At 41.2% G+C, this 19568-nt stretch overlaps 2 protein-coding genes across 2 annotated transcripts; both read right to left on the reverse strand.

Moving 5' to 3' along the window:
* Positions 1-1579: 1579 nt before the first annotated feature.
* Positions 1580-3881, reverse strand: LOC113029808 (uncharacterized). The gene is made up of 5 exons (XM_026180827.1): positions 3767-3881; positions 3306-3650; positions 2838-2918; positions 2106-2176; positions 1580-1959 (listed from the first exon to the last, which is right to left on the reverse strand). Exons 1-5 carry the CDS (start codon positions 3819-3821, stop codon positions 1843-1845), a joined length of 669 nt encoding a protein of 222 aa, XP_026036612.1. The 5' UTR covers positions 3822-3881; the 3' UTR covers positions 1580-1842.
* A 7542-nt stretch (positions 3882-11423) lies between these two features.
* LOC113029762 (uncharacterized) lies at positions 11424-17857 on the reverse strand. Its single transcript, XM_026180761.1, has 2 exons — positions 11845-17857; positions 11424-11550 (listed from the first exon to the last, which is right to left on the reverse strand). Exon 1 carries the CDS (start codon positions 17728-17730, stop codon positions 12202-12204), a length of 5529 nt encoding a protein of 1842 aa, XP_026036546.1. The 5' UTR covers positions 17731-17857; the 3' UTR covers positions 11424-11550; positions 11845-12201.
* Positions 17858-19568: the final 1711 nt, after the last annotated feature.

Here is a 19568-nt window from a genome sequence, read left to right on the forward strand (position 1 = left end):
TATTTTGTTATTTAAATAATAATGTAAATAACCTAATAATGATCCTTATTGCTGTGTAAGAGGAGCGCTGCTTCAAAGGATAGCTGCAGGTTTCTGTCAGAATCTGCAGATTATACAGTACAAATAAAATGTTCACGTTTCTCCAACGTTGTCTTCCCAACAGTTTCACTGGATGGCCAGGAAGCGTTCACGATGTCTTCTCGGACGCTTCTCCGGAGCTGATAATTGGCGTCTGTCTTGTGTCAGTGACGTAAAAGACGGATTTAATGCGACATGACCATCAAACAGCAGTCGCTTTCTAAAACATCGGATATGTATCGGATTCAGCACCACATACGAAAGTGACCCAGATCGGATTTGAAAATATCGGATTTGTGCCGTTCACACTGTCACACCATGATCGGATATGTGTCGCACAGGGTCAAAACATAGGATTTGATGTTTGGGTTTCCAGCAAAGCGTGGAATTACCAAAATCAGAGAGGGGATAGAGATGGGATAGCCTAACATATGAAACAGGAAAAGACCGCAGTGTAATCCATTTATTTTAACAAAGTGACTGTATTCTAGTTATTAACTATTTAAGCAGTAACTGTAACAGAATACAGTTACTCATATTTTGTATTTTATACAGGTAATGCCAGTACATGTATTCCGCTACTCCCCAACACATTCACCAGTGTGTGAATGTGTGCGTGAATGGGTGGATGACTGGATATGTAAAGCGCTTTGGGGTCCTTAGGGACTAGTAAGGCGCTATATAAATACAGGCCATTTACCACTGTATTAGCAAAACTACTGTTTTTGATCAATGCACAGTACCTCTTTTAAGTTTAACAGATGATTCACATTCTGTCATTTCAAGTTGTTCTTCAGCTGTTAAAAATATTAAAATTTTAGATACCACAACCTATGATTAAATTCACTCAGTCAGAGCTGCATATACAGAAACTTTAGAGACACTTAAAGTATAACGGAAAAGTGTGACCAACGCGTTTCCACTGGAGTCTTCTCATCAGGTCCTTTTCTTCTCCATGCACCTTAAAAGTAGGTGAAGTTGTGCCAGAAAATATTGTTGCTATACAGAAACTTTAGACATCCTCATTACTTCGAACTAACCAAGTATGATTCAAGCTTAAGGGGAAATAATATAAGACGAATATTATAAGATGGTGATTATCAGTTTAATCAGGTCAGACTAGTTGATACAGAAGAACCAAGACATTGGCATAAAAACAAGACAGGAAGAGAAATTAATCCACTGTTGAAAATTATAATAAATCAAATAAAAAAAGAAACATAAAAGCTTCCCCAAATATATCCCCCAAATTTAAAATCCATAGAATAACAATGAAAATCTGAACCAAAAAACATAATTGCAAAACAAAAACATAATATTTGAAGTTAGAAAAAAACAATTCAACAATATTACAAGAAATCAAAGCCACTGTTGGAATTATAAAGAATTCAAAAAAGGAATCTAAAAGTTAAATCAAAACATAAACTCCTATGATATATTTAAAACTATACTCGAAAACTCTTGGACCACGATAAGCAAAAACTGATTTCACAGACAGACTGAAGTAGCCTGCAGAAGCTGTTCTATGTAACTAATACAAAAAATATATTTTTTATGGCAGCAAAATAAAATCAATAACTATGATAACGGAGATATGGTGATAGCAAAAATAGTGACAAGCAAGCTGCGGTGATTTCTTAACAAACTGAATTTCCCACAAGAAAGTATGTTGCTAAGAAAAAACGAAGCAGCAAGGAAATAAATGCTGATAACTTTGAAATGAGTGTGTCGCTGCATCGGCCCTGCGCTGCACTGGAGAGGGTGTTAGGTGTGATTATCTGCTTTGAGAACAGAGTACACACACTCTGTGTTTGCTCTTCTCATCTTTATTTTTCTGGAGAAACCCAGTTCTGCACAGCTGGTTGCAGTGTCTTTGTCATTCTGCAAAATATTCATATGTTAGTGTTGCTGAAATTTTGGAGGTCAGAGTTGATGTTCTTTTCATTTTTATTATTTATTATTTATCGCTGCATGATATGACATTATTAAAATAAAAGGTTAATTGCTTTATTGTGCCACATATTTACCAGAAACGTATTTATGGAATTTGATTGATCCACTGTTGACTTGCCAATATGATGGGAGCCAGTCATTTTTCCTTTCAAAAAAAGAAATCCATTCTCAGTATGTGTACATATAATAACTGCAATTCATGTACTGAAATTGTGACAGTATGACAGAAAATATAAAGAAAATTTAAAGAGCTAACCAAAAAAGAGGTTAACTTATGCAAAGCATGTTCAAATGAAGGTGTTTGGTCCAGATGTCAGCTGTAGAGTATGGAAATACGTAGGAGAAAGGGGAGTGAACTGTAGATTGTTTTAACTTAATCTAGTTTAACTAACTTCAAAAGATGAAGTGAGAGGCCTAAAACATGTGTACAGCAGATTGACAGCATCTGCAAGTCACATCCTTAATAAATAAAAGGCCTGACACACTTAAGGCAGTGTTATTGAGGTTCTCGTCAAAATTAAAAGGAATTAAGAATAAACCATAAAATACATCTGGAAAAAATCTGATTTGCAATGAATATATAATTTTTCTCCAGCATGACAATGATGCCAAACACTCTAATGCACATGGAAATTAAGTTGCAAAGTCTGTGTTGTGCTTGTATTTGTATATGCACATGTCTGAGTATCTATGTTTGCTGCACACAGTCAGTGAAGTAGCTGCTCTGTCACACATACTACATATGGTAATCATTCAAAAAAATTCAAAAAAGCACTAATTTATCAGTATTTGTTAACATTTCCAACCTGTGCAGCGTTGACAAGCATTCCTTTGATTGCTGTAGAAAACAAGAATGGGGATCAAAATCATGCTGCTGGTCAAGAATACTGCAAGCACAAGAACAAACAACCCAAATCCTGATACTGACTCTGGAAAAACAATAAAATAAAGCATTATGTACATTTAGGATCAATAGGATTAATTAAAACACATAAATTATAAGTAGTCAATAGCTACAAAAGTCAAAGTTCATTGATTTTAGCCAATGAAAAGTTGTCAGATTTTAATTATCGCAATTATAAATGAATCATTATATAAGGAAAACAAGTCTATTTATTTTGCATAGTTTCATTTATGTTCAGTGGTTTGCATAAAACATGATTAAGACAGAAAATATCTCAATAAAACATTGTTGTTTTGACTTCAGCTCTTCCCATTAGCCAGGCTAAACGGTTCAATGCGAGATGGATTTAAATACAAATGTTAATACATACTTATCTCTACTTTAGTTCCTTCACCAAACAGGATCTTTCCACATGTGAGCACAGCACAGTAATAAGTCCCAGCATCAGAGTAGTCCTGTATCGTTTTTGATAGACTGTAGACACAGTTTATCTTCAGAGCCTCATCCCTGCTGTCCATGTGAGTGTGAATGATGCTTGGAGTAAAACTTTCAGATCCAGCTCTCAACCAGTACACTCTGTGTTCATCTGGACATTGGAATGCTTTTTCTTTGCTCGTGGAGAGAAGTGAACACTGGAGAGCCAACGAGTCTCCGATCAGAACAGACTCTTTCTTTGGAACTTGTTTCATGTAGATTGATTCCTGCTGGTTGTAATCTGTAAATTAAGTCAGATTTGTAACCTAAACAATTAATAATAGATTTTATTCTTTGTGCGAGTGATTTAACTGTTCACTGAACATAACAGTTTTAGTGCCATTGGTAGAGTCTTACCTTTCACAGCCAAGAATGTGCCACTGCTGAACATCTGTGAATATGTGGTTCGCATTTGACAGAAATATGTTGCTTCATCCTCTTTGCTGACATTTCTGATAGTAAATATTTCTTTGTTCAATGTGAAACGTGAATCTTTAAATGCATCAGATGAAGTTATTTTGTCCAGATTAACAGAAGCAACACTTTGGGGCAAGTGTCCCAGAGACTGTTTATACCAGTGTAAGGATTTTAACTCCTTCTCAGAGACCTCACAGCCAAAAGTAACATTGTCACCAAGGTCAACAACAGTCAAAGAGATCAACTGAGGAATCTCTGAAGTTTGAGTCACAGCTGAAGAAGAAAAAAAAATGCAGTTAACAAAATGACAAAATCGATGTAAATACTGTTAGATAAATATCCAGCAACAGTAAATGTGTACCACGGTGTAGTACAAACATGCTCTTCATGTTTTTCTCACGAGCAATGAATTGCAGTTACATGGTGTACAAAGAAGAATCAAAGCAGCCAGTGCTATGATCATTGTGGTGCAGCACTCTTGTTGCTCTCTACTGATCTTCTCTTGCTCAAATAGGAGGCGTACAGCCATCACAAGGTGACGAAGGTTTGACAAGCAGAAATCAATGATTGGCTGAAATGTAGGAAATGGCCTTTCTCCCATTTAGGGAACATTGTGTATATTATCACTGGATCTAAGAGGTTTTTCTTTCGGAGTAACTACTTTGATAACCACTTAAAATGTGTCAGAAAGTCTTATGTGCCATTCTCAGCACAAGCTCTGGGAATCTTTTTATAGCAGTATTTTACTTAGAGTAGTAGCTTCATGATGTTTCTTTGTAAATCAGATACACATCAGATTTATGATGCAAACTTTTTATTTGATCATAGCTTAATATCTTTCTGGTTAACCAGGATTTAGAAAATGAAGTGTATCAATATAGGTAGAGCTGACCTTTCCTGAGTATTTAGGGGAAATTGAGAGCTACATCGTACATTCTGTAGGTTTTAGGGAAAAACCACAAAGAAAGCATGTACAGTATTTGAGAGACAGAGGACACTAACTGTGTATTTGTCACCAAGGTGCAAGATACAAGAGTTTTTACCATTGAAACTTAGAATTTAGTTTTTTCTTAAAAATAACATCAAAACATGGAATACAGGTGTCTTTTCATTGGCTTTTTATGATAATAATATAAAATAATGGCTACATAAAAAAGAGAGAACAACAAGGAAGTCACATTCAGCTGCAACACTCATAGATGAAGGCTGTGGTGGGCCTTTGACCAACCCTACTGAAGCTGTTTCCTCAGAACAGGACACATCATGAAGTTTTATGTACCGTTAATTTGAATGGGCTAAAAATCTATTATTGTACTAAGTTAACACATTCTGACAATCTTAGGGGAGGTGGTCAAAACAAATATACTCTTGTAATCTTGTGAAAAAAAGAAAAAAAAGAGAGACCAGAGTAGTACAAGTGAATCATGAGCACCTCCCCTGGTTTCCTTGCAATTACCAATGAAAACAAACAAAAACAAACCACAGTGTTACTGAAATCAGTCACAGCATGACTGAACAGGTCTGAGTGTTGGTGTCTGTTTCTCACATAGGCTTTAACAACTCCAGATGTTTGTTCTGATATAAAAACTAGTCACATTAAAACTATAGTATTATCATTTCCCTTTAAAAACAACAGCAAACAAAACAAACAAACAAATGACACAGTGTTTCAAGATCAGATACCTGAGATTGAAAGAGACAAGAAGAAACCCTGTTTGTATTCACACCCCTGTTTGAAAGCCCAACCACAGCAATGCTTAAGTTTCCATCATGCATCAACCATGGCTATTTTTGTCTTTGTGTGTTTCAGGTGCAAGTAATGTTGTGCACAAAAAGGATGTACGAAGTACTAAAAGAAGATGAAGAACATGTGAAAAGAATAATCAAGTTATCGGTGTCCTGTTTGAAAAGATATTTTACAATCGTTAGCTTCCTTGCTTGTAGCTGTTTGTGTAAGATCTGACCACAGGCCAGACACAGAACTGTACTAGGAAATTACAGCGAACTATTTGATTAAACTATAAGACCTATTTATTTGCCACAGGTCATGCAGGTTGTTGTAGATGTTTTCACCACCCGCTGCAGTGCCTTGCAGTCAGCAACACAGCTGGTCAGGATGCTGTCTATCGCACAGTGGTAGACGTTACCCAGTATGTCAGTAGACAGGTGGTTCTTCTTCAGTGCTCTCAAGAAAAAACAGGCACTGATGTGCCTTCTCGACCAGGCTGGAGGTGTTAGTTGACCAGGACAGATTCTCAGAGATGTGCGTCCCCAAGAACTTGAAGCTGGAGACCCGTTTCAACAGCTGTGCCATTTACGTAGATGGGGGCATGGGATGGGTGTCTCTCTTCTCTCTCCTCAAGTCCACAATGATCTCTTTGATTTTGCTGGTATTCAGAAGCAGGTCATTGTCAGCACACCACATAGCTAGTTGCATTACTTCTTCCCTGTAGCCAGACTCAGCATTGTCACTGATGAGACCAATCACCGTGGTGTCATCTGCAAACTTGATGATGGAGTTGGATCCAGGGTTAGGGCAGGGGTCAGCAACCTTTAACCAGGTAAAATACATATTTAGGCAGAATTTTGTAAATATCTATTTTTCATTTTTTAGCAGAATAGAGCTTTTTTTCAAATTATTTTTTTTAAAAGTCAGGTCAAGGCTCCAAAAGCCCAAAGGCGATATAAGGGTGGCGGCTCACAACAGTTTTTGTTTGCTACGTGGATCATTTTAGTTCAGCTGGGTGTCTTTCCTTTTGTTATATTTCTTTAAGAGTTCAAAAAGTGTTAATTGCATAAATAAAATGTAATTTTCTCTGTAGCACTTCAAGGATTTCATAAGCAACACACCTTAGTTGTTCAAACAAGGCATAAAGGTAAAAAACAATATATACAGTGTTATCTTCATATTAGATGTCAAAAAGTATTTGCGGCTCCCAGTGTTTTCTTTTGCGTGGAAACCGGGTCCAAATGGTTCTTTCGATGTTAAATTTTATTTAGAGTACAGAGTACACACTGTGTACACTCTTCTGTTCTTTCTTTTTGTGGAGAAACGCAGTGCTGCAAAGTTGGTTGTCCTGTCTTTGTCATTCTGCAAAATGTTCACATACCTAAGTGTTATTTATATTTTATAGATTAGAGCTTTTGTTTTTGTCTAAATGTATCATTTGAGACCATCTCTAATATGGCATTTAAAAAAAAACTATAGTACACAGCTCGATTAATTTTAAAGTGGCACACATTTACCAAATGATTTGATTGATCCAACGTTGCCTTGTCAACAGGTTGAAACTCTGAACTCTGAACCAGTACACTCTGTGCTCATCTAAACATTGGACTGATTTTTCATTGTTGTTAGAGAAAAGAGAACAATTTAATGTTACTGAGTCTCCCAGATGAACTGATGCCTTCTGTTGACTTTGTTTCACATAGACAGATGAATGGTGAATGTGATCTGTGAATTAATAATAATAATAATAATGGATTGGATTTATATAGCGCTTTTCAAGGCACCCAAAGCACTTTACAATGCCACTATTCATTCACTCTCACATTCACACACACTGGTGGAGGCAGCTATGGTTGTAGCCACAGCTGCAGACTGACAGAAGCGAGGCTGCCATATCGCGCCATCGGCCCCTCTGGCCAACACCAGTAGGTGGCAGGGTAAAGTGTCTTGCCCAAGGACACAACGACCAGGACAGAGAGCCCAGGGATCGAACCGGCGACTTATTTATTTATTGTCGTGGCAATTATTGTTACAAACATTAATAAACAGCCTTAGTAAAGATGTGCAGTGCAGTACAAACAACAGTTTACTATCATGCTTTTCTCACTAGCAAAGAAATGTACTTACATGGTGTACAAAGAAGAATCAAAGCAGTCAGTTGTGCGGTCATTGTGGTGCAGCGCTCTTATCGCACACTATGAGCTCCTCTTGCCCAAATGGAAGTTTTAGTCGCAAGGTGATGAATATTTTCAGAGCAGAAGTCAGTGATTGGCTGAAATATAGGAAATGACCTTGCTCCTGTTTAGGAAACATGTTTTATCTTTTCATTTGGTAACAGATGTATTTGTTTCTTAGTAGCGTTTGGTAGACGTGTGAAAGCAATTATCAGTTTATTTATTCTGAATATTTAAAGTATGACTGAAATTCTTGTTGATAAGATACGATAAGATGACAGCAGTTGGAAGAAAGAACCTGCAGAATCCCTCCATCCCACATCGTGGGTGCTGCAGCCACTGAAGGAGCTGCTTAGTGCTGTCAGAATCTCCTGCATGGGGTGGGAGATGTGGTCCAACAGCGATGACAGCTTAGCCAGCGATCTCCTGACACTCACCACCTCCACTGGATCCAGAGGGCATCCTAGAACAATCATAATCCCAGCACAAGCTCTGGGAATTTGAATCAGACAGACCTCACTCTTATGATGCAAGCTATTTTATGTCATAAACTAAAATGTTCCAGTTTACCAGAGTTTAGAAAATTAGGTTGATCAATTAAAATAGTAATGACCTAACTTTAAATATTATAAATATTTAGGAACATTTTTAATTTCAAATGATACAGAAAAGAGATATTTTGAGAGCTACACCACCTGTGGGTTTTAGGGAAGGCTTGTAGGCACAGTAGAAACAGAGCTTTATATGTGTCAACTGCCAATAATATACATCACTGTATTCTAACTGTACAAGTATTAGGTTGCCAAAGTGTATGACAGCTTTCTCATGTTTAACCGAATCATGTTAGAAATACAATCCGTGCTTATAGTCTGAATGTCTGATGTGAAAGTGTTTTCATCTAACATTTCAGTGATTCAAAGATACATTCAACTGCCACACTCACAAATGAAGGGTGTGGAAGGCCTCTGACCAACCTCTGAAGCGGTTTCCTCAGAACAGACCTAAGAAGTAAGAAACTTCTCAGCTTTTTCAAGTCATTATTTGTTTGTGACACCATGAAACAGTCCTCTGAGGTGACTAAGGAGAATGAAAGGTGTTATTTCAACCACCTCCCCAACTCTGTATGCTGGTTTTGTGTGTCTCTTCCTGCTTAGGTTACTTATATGCAGACTGGTGTGGGGTACTTTTCACAGTGACAGTTAAGCTCAATCCAGTCTTCTGATTTCACATCTTAATACATCTTCAAAACTAGCCTCTTTATCTTTGGCTGCATACCATGTCCTAATTCTGCTATCATTTGGATATGGTATCAAGCAAAGGTAAAGTGCTAGATGATAAAGACAGGAACTTAATGACAGACTGCAGTTCTGTTAAAGAACTGTATATATTACAATTGTACATGTGTCCGCCACGACCTTAGATGGATAAATGGGTTTTTATTACACTAAAACAGCCGATCTCTTGATTTTAAAAAGGATGAATAAAGGTTCTTGCTGGTCTCACAGCACTTTCTAAAGGCCCTCCGCATTTCTCTCAAGAGAACAATGAGCAAAGCCACATGCAACAGCAACACTGACAGACAAAGGTTGTGGTGGGCCATGTCTCCATCCTTTGACCAACCACTGAAGCTGTTTACTCACAACAGAACTCACTGTTAACTTGAACTGGATAGGAAGTGAGAGAAGAGTCAGACTTAAGCAAGCTACTTTTAGATGAATTATATAATAATCTGGACAAGCTGCCTGTCCGTCGCTGTTCTAAGCCAGGCATGTTGGAAACAAACCACATCAGGGCTTCAAACCTGTAAACAATAATTTGGCAAACATTTTAAAAGTTGCCGTTGCCACAGAGGCCTGGAGGAACAATTGATTTGCACCTCCCCTCTTATACCGGCTACTATGAAAAAAAGAAAACACAAAAAAGTGTGATAACAATGGTCACATATGACTGAGAAGGTGGATCTCTACCCTTCCCTGTTTAACTCTTTAATTGCCTTTGTAAGCTTTTTTGTTATACTCATGACGATTACATATTGTCATCTCACTTTTCAAAATGTTTTAGAATAGTGGTGCAAGTCCATCTTCTTTAGATTGCATTAGAGAATGAGACAGAAAGAAAAGCCCCTCACATCTTTCTTTGAAGGCCCAACCACAGAAATGCTTAAGTTTCCATCCACAGTTGTTTGTCAGTGATGACTGTGACTTTGTGTTTGCCTCAGTGTGCAAACAATGCTCTGCAAAGAAATATAAGGAAGACATTGCAAAGGTAGATAAAAAGCTTCTCAAGAGACCTTTCGTCTTCCTTTGTTTCGTGCAAAACAAAGATCACTAGCGTTAGCTGAGACTGAAGAGCTGAAGCAGTTTAGTACCACTGTTTTGAGACAACAATTGCATCGTCAGACTAACATTTATCCTAATTAGACCATTACAGAAAGTGTTCTGGTCTGTGTTTGTTTATATACTTTTTCATCTGCTTTTTGTGTCAGAATGTAGTAAAATCACTCTAAGCACACAGAACTGACATCTCAGTTTAAGAAAAATAAACAAATAAATCAACTTCTCAATGCTAATTGAGTTAATTGAGAATGAATTTTAACTGAGAATAAATTCTATGCCCAACTTTAAAAAAAGAATTTCATGACATACCAGTTGATATGATTGATACGATTTTTTGAAATATAAATATTTATAAATAAATAAAACATGCTAATTAGATGCAACCACATCATACATAAGGAGCTTAAGAAGATGTCCACCACTTGCAAGGTAAGTAGCAAGGTGCTAGGTAGTGGACATCTTGCTTTGATTAAGTTTTATTGATTCCATGACTTTTTCAACCTGTTGCTGAAAACTTAAATACTGTAAATACTGTAAAAACAACAACAACAACAACAACAACAACAACAACAACAACAACAACAAACTATTACAGTATAAGAAATAACTACTATTGATACTACACCGAGGTAAAAATCTTCTTGCATGCCGTATCCAACCCTGACATTCCTCTGCACCTCTGCAGTGGCAGTCATTGCATCCAGCAAGGGCATCTGCTCATAGGGATGGTGATCATAACCCTTCCACCTCCAAGCACTGAAGATTCAAAAATGGGGAATATGCTGGGAGGAGCTGCATCATCAAACAAGGTTATAGTGCAAACCACTCTATGACAAGGTGAGAGTGGTGGAAAGCCCCATTATCCCAGATAATGACAAAGAGCCTCAACAGCTTTCTTTCCTCAGGTGTGATTGGCCTCTCATGAAGTGCATTCGGGAATGTGATGAGGCGTTATGTGTTGTATGGGCCGATAGTGGGGATATGGAATCGGACAACCTCATTGGAGATGGCAGCACACATGGTTAGGTTGGCACCCCTCTGTCCTGGAACTGTGAAAGTAGCCCTGTACCCAATGAGGTCCCTTCCACGTCTCCTCACTTTGCAGAGATTGAAGACATGATGTGCCCCCGCAGCTTCAAGCAAAATTACAATGAAAGGGGCTCCAGTTGACTTTAACTGCATGATGTGACAAGGCATTATTACAGTATAGTGGAGTTTCCTTACCTCCACCTATTGGCATCTGGCCTTCTTCAAAACACCACAGTTCCTTTGAAATCGAACTCTGTAGAGCTGCTTCGTGGCCATAAGGTTGTGTCTTAGGATGTGGTCAGTGGTGGTCAGGAATTGTGTCTCTTCTGCCCTCAGCTGAATGTCTCTATCCAGCTTATGCAGTGAGCTAAACATTAAATGGCTTCAGTAAACACTCAGGAGACCGCGTGCCATTCTTCGGAGCTTTACTGATCCTTATTTTCCTTTTTTGTAAAACTGTAATAACAGAAACAGAATACAGTGTATTCACTCTCCATACAAATACACAAAGATTACATTAAATATTGTTGACTTATGTAAACAGTCACTACACAATCAAGAGATACAGAGATGGTAAGAGATACGGCTAACACCACATGCTGGTATGCTTCATGTTAGCAGGCTAAACAAAGGGCTAACAGCTAGCTTGTGCTAGTAATGTAACAAACTCGCTAAACACACAAGAAGCTCATTACTTTGCTGAACAAGGTACTAATAAGTGGGAACAATAAACCGTTTTGCCACACTTACAGATTATGCCTTTTCAAGGGCGTCAGACGCAGGAATTTACAGAGACACAGCCAAATGGACCTTCCCTGTCGAGCGCTGGGAGAAAACCACTGCTTGCGCTCTAACATGGTGCTACCCTGTCAACCCACTAGATGGCAGGCTTTGCCCAGACAAGATCAGGAATAAACATATTTTCTGACATGTTGCAACAGTTAATTACAGAACGAATGATTATGACCCGCCATATAACAAACTTATAAAAAACATGCCTTAGAAATAACAGGAGGGACAGAATACTCCCCGCCTGACGTCTGCAGGACGTCACACCAACTAAAGCTGAATCCCACTATTACAAAGGATATTAAGAGTCTTTCAGACTTAGCTCTTAGGTACCAACAAGACGACTTCACTGATGGGTCTCAGGTACACTCTACATTCGCCACTGCGGATGATCTTGACTTCAATCTTCCTTACTCTGCCATCTTGACTGGGGAAGGTCTTTGTGACTAGCCCTAGTGGCCAGTCAATCCTGTTTTCTTGTCCCTCTTTGAGCAGGACCACATCTCCAATTTGTAGATTGGGCTTTGATGCCCTCCACTTGCGACGACCCTGTAGTCCGCTGAGGTACTCTCTCCTCCATCGTCCCCAGAAGATGTTGGCTAGGTACTGTACACGTCTCCATTGCGCTCTAAACAGGTCCTGATCGTGGAACTGACCTGGTGGTACTGGGGGCGCACCAACCTTTTGTGTGAGTAGCATGGCAGGAGTGAGAATCTCAGGATGCTCTGAGTCAGCAGAAACTGTGGTAAGTGGCCTTGAGTTGACTATTGCAGTGACCTCCGACATGAATGTCACTAACACCTCATGTGTGAGCTTTGCATTTCCGTGCTGCAGCAGCATTACGTCAAGGATCCGCCGACTGACGCCAATCATGCGCTCCCAAGATCCAGCCATGTGCGATGCATGTGGAGGGTTAAATTGCCACTCACAGCTTCTGTCTCCAAGATACTTGTTGATTTTGTCATTATGACAACCCTTCTTGTCGATTTGGAGTTCTCTGCAAGCACTCACAAAGTTTGTGCCGCAGTCGGATCTGAGTAGTTTAACAGCACCTCGCATGGCAACGAAACGGCGCAGAGCATTAATGAAAGATGAAGTGTCCATTGCTTCTATCACTTCGATATGTATGGCACGAGTGCTCATACACGTAAAGATCACTGCCCATCTCTTGGCCTCTGCTTGACCTCCTCGTGTCTTTCTGACTGTAACAGGCCACGGACCAAAAACATCTAGGCCCACACACGTGAAAGGAGGGTCTGTACACATTCTGTCTTCTGGTAGATCTGACATGATCTGCTCTTGTTGCTTGCCCCTTAATCTGCGGCATATGACACAGTTGAAGATGACACTACTGACGGCTCTTTTCCCACCCACAATCCAAAAACCTGCAGCTCTGATTGCACCTTCGGTGAAGTGTCTGCCCTGATGACATACTTGTGCGTGAAAGTGTCTGATCATGAGCTGGGTTATGTGGTGTTTACTGGGAATGAGCATGGGGTGTGTCTCATCTGTTGACAGTTGAGCTCTTGCGAGCCGGCCACCGACCCTAAGGACTGCATCAGCGTCTATGTAAGGACTCAGCTTGCTAAGTGGACTTTGTGTGCGAATGGACTCACTCTGCTCCATGCGCTTGATGTCATCCGCATACACCTCTTTTTGAACTGCACGAATGATAGTAACCTTGGCCTGCTGGAGCTGTTCTTCTGTAGCATAGTTGTTGCACTTGTGCCATCCACGACATGTGCTCTCTGTTTCACCTTTAAACGACTCGGCAATGTGCAGCAGTCTGGCAATAGTTTTTAGCAGACGACTCCAATTTGAGAATCTCTCGAACCTTGTGGTCCCGAGCTCTTTTTTTGACAGAAAGGTGGCACAGGATACGATATCTGGGCGCAGCTCAGTGTCGTTTTCAGGGCAAACAAGGTCAAAAGGTTCTTTCTGTATTTGTCGTTGGCCTGAATCTGTAAGGAAGGCAGGTCCGCTAAGCCATGTAGAGTGAGACAGATGCTCAGCGGGCAGTGCTCGTGTGGCATGGTCAGCTGGGTTTAGCTGTGTGGGTACGTAATGCCATTGGTGGGTCTGGGTAGAACGCCTAATGCGCTCCACACGGTTATGCACATACACATAAAAGCGTCTTTTTTCATTGAAAATATATCCAAGGACCACCTTCGAGTCGGTGTAGAAGTTCACCTCATCGATAGTAGTGTGAAGCTCCTGCTGGACCATTTCCGCCACTTCTACAGCCAGCACAGCAGCACAAAGTTCCAGTCTTGGAATTGTGATGTCTGGTTTTGGAGCCAGCCTGGCCTTTCCAAGAAGAAACCCAACTTCACTGAGCCCATTGCCTGCTGTGAGTTTCAGGTAAGCGACGGCTCCAACAGCTTTTGTGGATGCATCACAAAAAACATGCATTTCTTTTCTCTGAGATTCAGATAGTGAGATGGATGTATACATGCGGGAGATCTTGAGCTGTTGTAAGTGCTTTAGGGAATCTTTCCATTGTTGCCACTTGTCCTGTTTCTCCCTCGGCAGCGGTGCATCCCATTCGCTAATGTCCATAGAGATCTCTCTCAGAATGGAGCGGCCTTCGATGCTGACTGGCACAGCAAAGCCGAGTGGGTCATACAAACTGTTGATGACTGACAATACACCACGTTTGGTGAAAGGCCTGTCATTGATTTCAACTTGAAATGACAATTGGTCTGTCGACAGGTCCCAGCCTAACCCAAGGCTGCGTTGCATGAGTGGGGCGTGTTGTCCACGTTGGAGTTCCTGCGGGCCTGTGGCTAGATCTTCACTTGGGAAGGCACTGACGACTACAGGGCTGTTGGATGAGATCTTGTGAAGGCGGATGTTAGACTGAGCCAGCATCCTTTGTGTTCTGTGAAGGACGTCAATCGCCTGGGTCTCAGAGGGAAATGACTTTAGCCCATCATCTACATAAAAATGGCGCTCAATAAATTCCCTTACATCACTGCCATATTCTTTCTCTCCTTCCACAGCAGTCTTCTTGAGTCCATAGATGGCAACTGAGGGGGACGGGCAATTCCCAAAAACATGGACTGTCATGTGAAACTCGTCCACTTCTCCATCGAGGTCGTGATCGCGGAACCACAGGAAACGCAGATAATCACGATGGTCCTCTCTGACCGTGAAGTTGTGAAACATCTGCTCCACGTCAGCCATCACAGCATGTGGGTCACCTCGGAATCTGAGAAGCACGCCCACAAGGCTGTTATTGAGATCTGGGCCTTTACACAGTACTTGATTCAGAGACACATTTTCGAACTGGGCGCTTGAATCGAAGACTATTCTGATTTTTGCTGGCTTTTGGGGGTGGTAAACACCAAAGTGTGGGAGATACCAGCATTCTTGGTGGGGTTTGAGAGGGGGTGCCCTTTCTGCATGACCTTTGTCGAAGATCCTTTTCATAAACTCCATATAATGATCTTTCATCTCCGTCTTTCTCTTTAATGTCTTCCGTAGGGACATGAGGCAGTTGAGAGCCTGCTCTCTGTTGTTGGGTAAGCGACGTCGGGGATGACGAAAGGGCAGGGGGGCGACCCAGTTATTTGCATCATCTTTAGCAAACTCTTTGTGCATAATGTTCAGAAACGTCTTATCTTCTGCAGAGAGTGCCATTTTGTCATCATCAGTAGTTTGTTGAAAGATGTGTTTGCCCAGTTCATCTTTGACCTGTGTGCTCTCAAAAAGGGGGCATTCTTCTGTGATCTTCACTTTTGTGTAGATTCTGTTGCCACAGGGAGAGAGAAAACTGGGGCGGCCATTATCCAGTATGTTAGTCTTGTAGGAGTTCAATGTGGGTCTGTGAGCTCCCGAGAGGCAAACATCCCCAACAATTACCCATCCAAGATCAAGCTTTTGGGCATAAGGTGCTTCATTGGGCCCATTTGCCTGGCGTCGAACCTTGTGAGCCTGAATTACATCACGGCCTAAGAGGAGGAGAATATCTGCCTCTGGATCAAGAGGGGGTATTTGTGCAGCTATGTGAGCTAGGTGATGATGAGCAGCTGCAGCTTCTGGGGTGGGTATCTCACTCCTGTTGTCAGGAATCTGATTACACTCTGTCAGTGTTGGTAGTGGTATGGACACTTTTCCGTCCACACCCTCAATGACAAAGCCGTGAGCTCTACGGCCTGTTTTGTTCGTTGTGCCAGAGCATGTTTTCATTGTGTATGGAAAGGCTTCACCATGTACATTAAACATGTCAAAAAAGGGAGAACGAGCCAGTGACACATTACTTTGGTCGTCTAAAATTGCGTACATTTTCGTTTTCATTTGAGGGGCTGTGCTGTGATATACTTTCACCATGCAAATTTTAGAACAAGACCGTCCTTGTTGTCCCTGTCCACATACCTCAGTGCAGTTAGATGTAGTCACTGTGGAGCTCGGGATGTCTGGCTCCCCGCCGTGTGCCTCTGGTGTAGAATCAAAGCTCCCACTTCTCCAAGGGGGTGGCCCGGCATGCATGGCGGAGATGTGGGTATCGCTTTTGCACTCCAGACAACGAATATCAGCTTTACAGTCTTTGGCCCTGTGTTCTGTTGATGAGAGACACTTGTAACAGATCGAAAGCCCTTTGAGCAGACTTTTCCGCTCATCCAGTGTTTTCATCCTAAACCCTCTACATTTTGCAAGTGAATGGGGCTTCATGTGTACTGGACACCGTTTGTCGGGATCAAGAGAGTGAGTGTTAGATTTGTTGCTGGGTGTGCCAACCTGTGTTTTGTTTGCTGTTAGCGGGGCTCTAAAATGTGATTGTCTCACCAGCGGCCTTTCTATCCTCATGTGCCCAGTGCTGTAATTTTGTAGGATAAAGCTGGGGTCAGTTTTCATTTCAGCATTGCTATTTACGAACTGGACAAAGTAGGAGAAAGGCGGATAGTGCACTCTGTGTTCTTTCTTATACTTGGACCCCTGTTTGATCCATGACTCTTGCAGGGTATGTGGGAGTTTTTCCACAATTGGGTTTATGCCTCTTGGAGTGTCAAGAAAGCTGAGGCCTGGCAGATATCCTTCGTTTTTTGCTGCTTCAAGTTCCAGGAGGAGATCTGCAAGTTCCTGTAGAAGGTGATTGTCTCTCGGAGTAACTCTGGGAAAGCTCTCTAGGCGTTTGAACAGAGAAGCTTCAATAACTTCTGATGAGCCATAAATCCTGTCTAGCCTTTGCCATAAACGCTGAAGACCTGTTTCTGGATTGTTAACATGGACAGCCCTGATTCTCAGAGCATGCTGGAGAGACTCCCCACTAAGCCACTTAGTGAGCAGATCGAGTTCTTCACTGCACTTTAGGTTTAAATCTTCAGTGGCATTGTGAAACGTAGATCTCCATGCTAGATAAGTCTCTGGCTTGTTATCAAACACTGTCAGTCCTGCTGTCAGTAGGTCACGACGCGAGAGGAGGGCAGCGAGGTCTGATACATCTGCTTGTCGTTGTGGTTTGGCTGCTCCAACATAGTTGGACCAATGGGGAGGTGGAAGTTTGGGCTGCCAAACAGGTGGAGAACTGGGGGGGTACCCACGCGCAGCTGCTGCTGATATGTCCGGCCCTGTAGTGTGGGTGTTGTCTAAGTCACATTTTTGCTCTCTACTGTGTTTTGACTCACCTTCCATATTAGTGTTATTGTGGAAGTGGGTATCTACATACTCTTGAGTGCGGCTGACAGCCGCAGCTATTGTGGCAGGAATGTCTGGTGGCTTCACAGACTCTGCTTGGTCCAGAACTGCAGCCTCTAGGACCCTTGCAGCTGCAAGTGCTGCTTCTGCTTCTCCCTCCTGCTTCAGAGCATTTAGCGCTGCCTCCATCCGGGCCTTTTCGACCTCCATGTCTATTTGGCGTTTGGCATATTCTGCTCTTGCTCGAGCAGCTTCGGCTTCAGCTCGTGCTCGTGCTGCAGCAAGGCTTGCTGCTGAGCTGTTTGACCGGCGTGAAGCTGCTGAGCTGTTTGACCGGCGTGAAGCTGTTGATCTGCATTCCGACCTGACTTCCAGCTGTGAAAGCTGCGAGGTGTCCCCGTGGTTGGACATGATTGCTGTCGCTGGAGTGTCTCAGGATCCTGGCAGTGCACTTGATGCGTGGACAATCTTTTTACTCTTCTGCCCTCAGCTGAATGTCTCTATCCAGCTTATGCAGTGAGCTAAACATTAAATGGCTTCAGTAAACACTCAGGAGACCGCGTGCCATTCTTCGGAGCTTTACTGATCCTTATTTTCCTTTTTTGTAAAACTGTAATAACAGAAACAGAATACAGTGTATTCACTCTCCATACAAATACACAAAGATTACATTAAATATTGTTGACTTATGTAAACAGTCACTACACAATCAAGAGATACAGAGATGGTAAGAGATACGGCTAACACCACATGCTGGTATGCTTCATGTTAGCAGGCTAAACAAAGGGCTAACAGCTAGCTTGTGCTAGTAATGTAACAAACTCGCTAAACACACAAGAAGCTCATTACTTTGCTGAACAAGGTACTAATAAGTGGGAACAATAAACCGTTTTGCCACACTTACAGATTATGCCTTTTCAAGGGCGTCAGACGCAGGAATTTACAGAGACACAGCCAAATGGACCTTCCCTGTCGAGCGCTGGGAGAAAACCACTGCTTGCGCTCTAACATGGTGCTACCCTGTCAACCCACTAGATGGCAGGCTTTGCCCAGACAAGATCAGGAATAAACATATTTTCTGACATGTTGCAACAGTTAATTACAGAACGAATGATTATGACCCGCCATATAACAAACTTATAAAAAACATGCCTTAGAAATAACAGGAGGGACAGAATAGTGTCAATTGAGAAAAGGTTAACAAATCTGCAAGAGGTGTCTTCTGCTCTGCTGAGATAGTGATGATGATCCCAGTTTCTTTATCCAGGTCAAAGCAATCAAGAAAAACTGTAACGATCATGAACCTGACCTCACAGCCCATTGTTCATTTAGTGGTGCTAGTTCCAGTCATTATACAAAGGTAATGTTTTTAAGACTGGTTAAAATTCTGCATTCAGCGGAGTCTGAAAAAGTCACTTGGATGTGTGACAAAGTGTTTCTATCACTGCAAACGCTACATCCAGATGAACAGAATAAACTTTCTGGGATTTTCTTACCTGAATGATTGAACATGCATCAAGACAGTAAAGTCAAATGCTGATACGTTAACATATTTTTATTCTTTTCATGGCTATTGTTTCTAATGATAATGTAGCTATAATAATCCTGCATAGACATGCCCGTATTTTGTGCAATTTGGGCAAGCAGTGACAAGGTAATGTATCACTTTTTTTCTTTCTGTACTTCACACATTATAACAAATTGGGAATTGTGATGGATTGTGAATCATTGCATCGCTGACATTCTGGTTATACAGTTCAATGAAAAGCTGTGCAAACACATATGTGCCGCTCTTAATGGGTGATGTACAGATAGAAACATCTGTGATCTGTAGATTTTGTCTTTCTTTTTTTGTTTTTTTTTTCAAATGTTTACACAAAGCTGATTTCAGCAAAATGTTCTGAGTCAATACAAGATACACCATTTGTTAATAGTTTTCTACAACACTGGAAAAAACCAGGACATTAAACTATGCTGCTGTTCAGGAGAAGATTGTCACTCTTTGAGACTCAGTGACTCTTCAGTGTTCACTGGTCTTAACATATTAT

This window comes from Astatotilapia calliptera, chromosome 2, assembly GCF_900246225.1.
Source record: "Astatotilapia calliptera chromosome 2, fAstCal1.2, whole genome shotgun sequence".
Lineage (NCBI taxonomy): Eukaryota > Metazoa > Chordata > Actinopteri > Cichliformes > Cichlidae > Astatotilapia > Astatotilapia calliptera.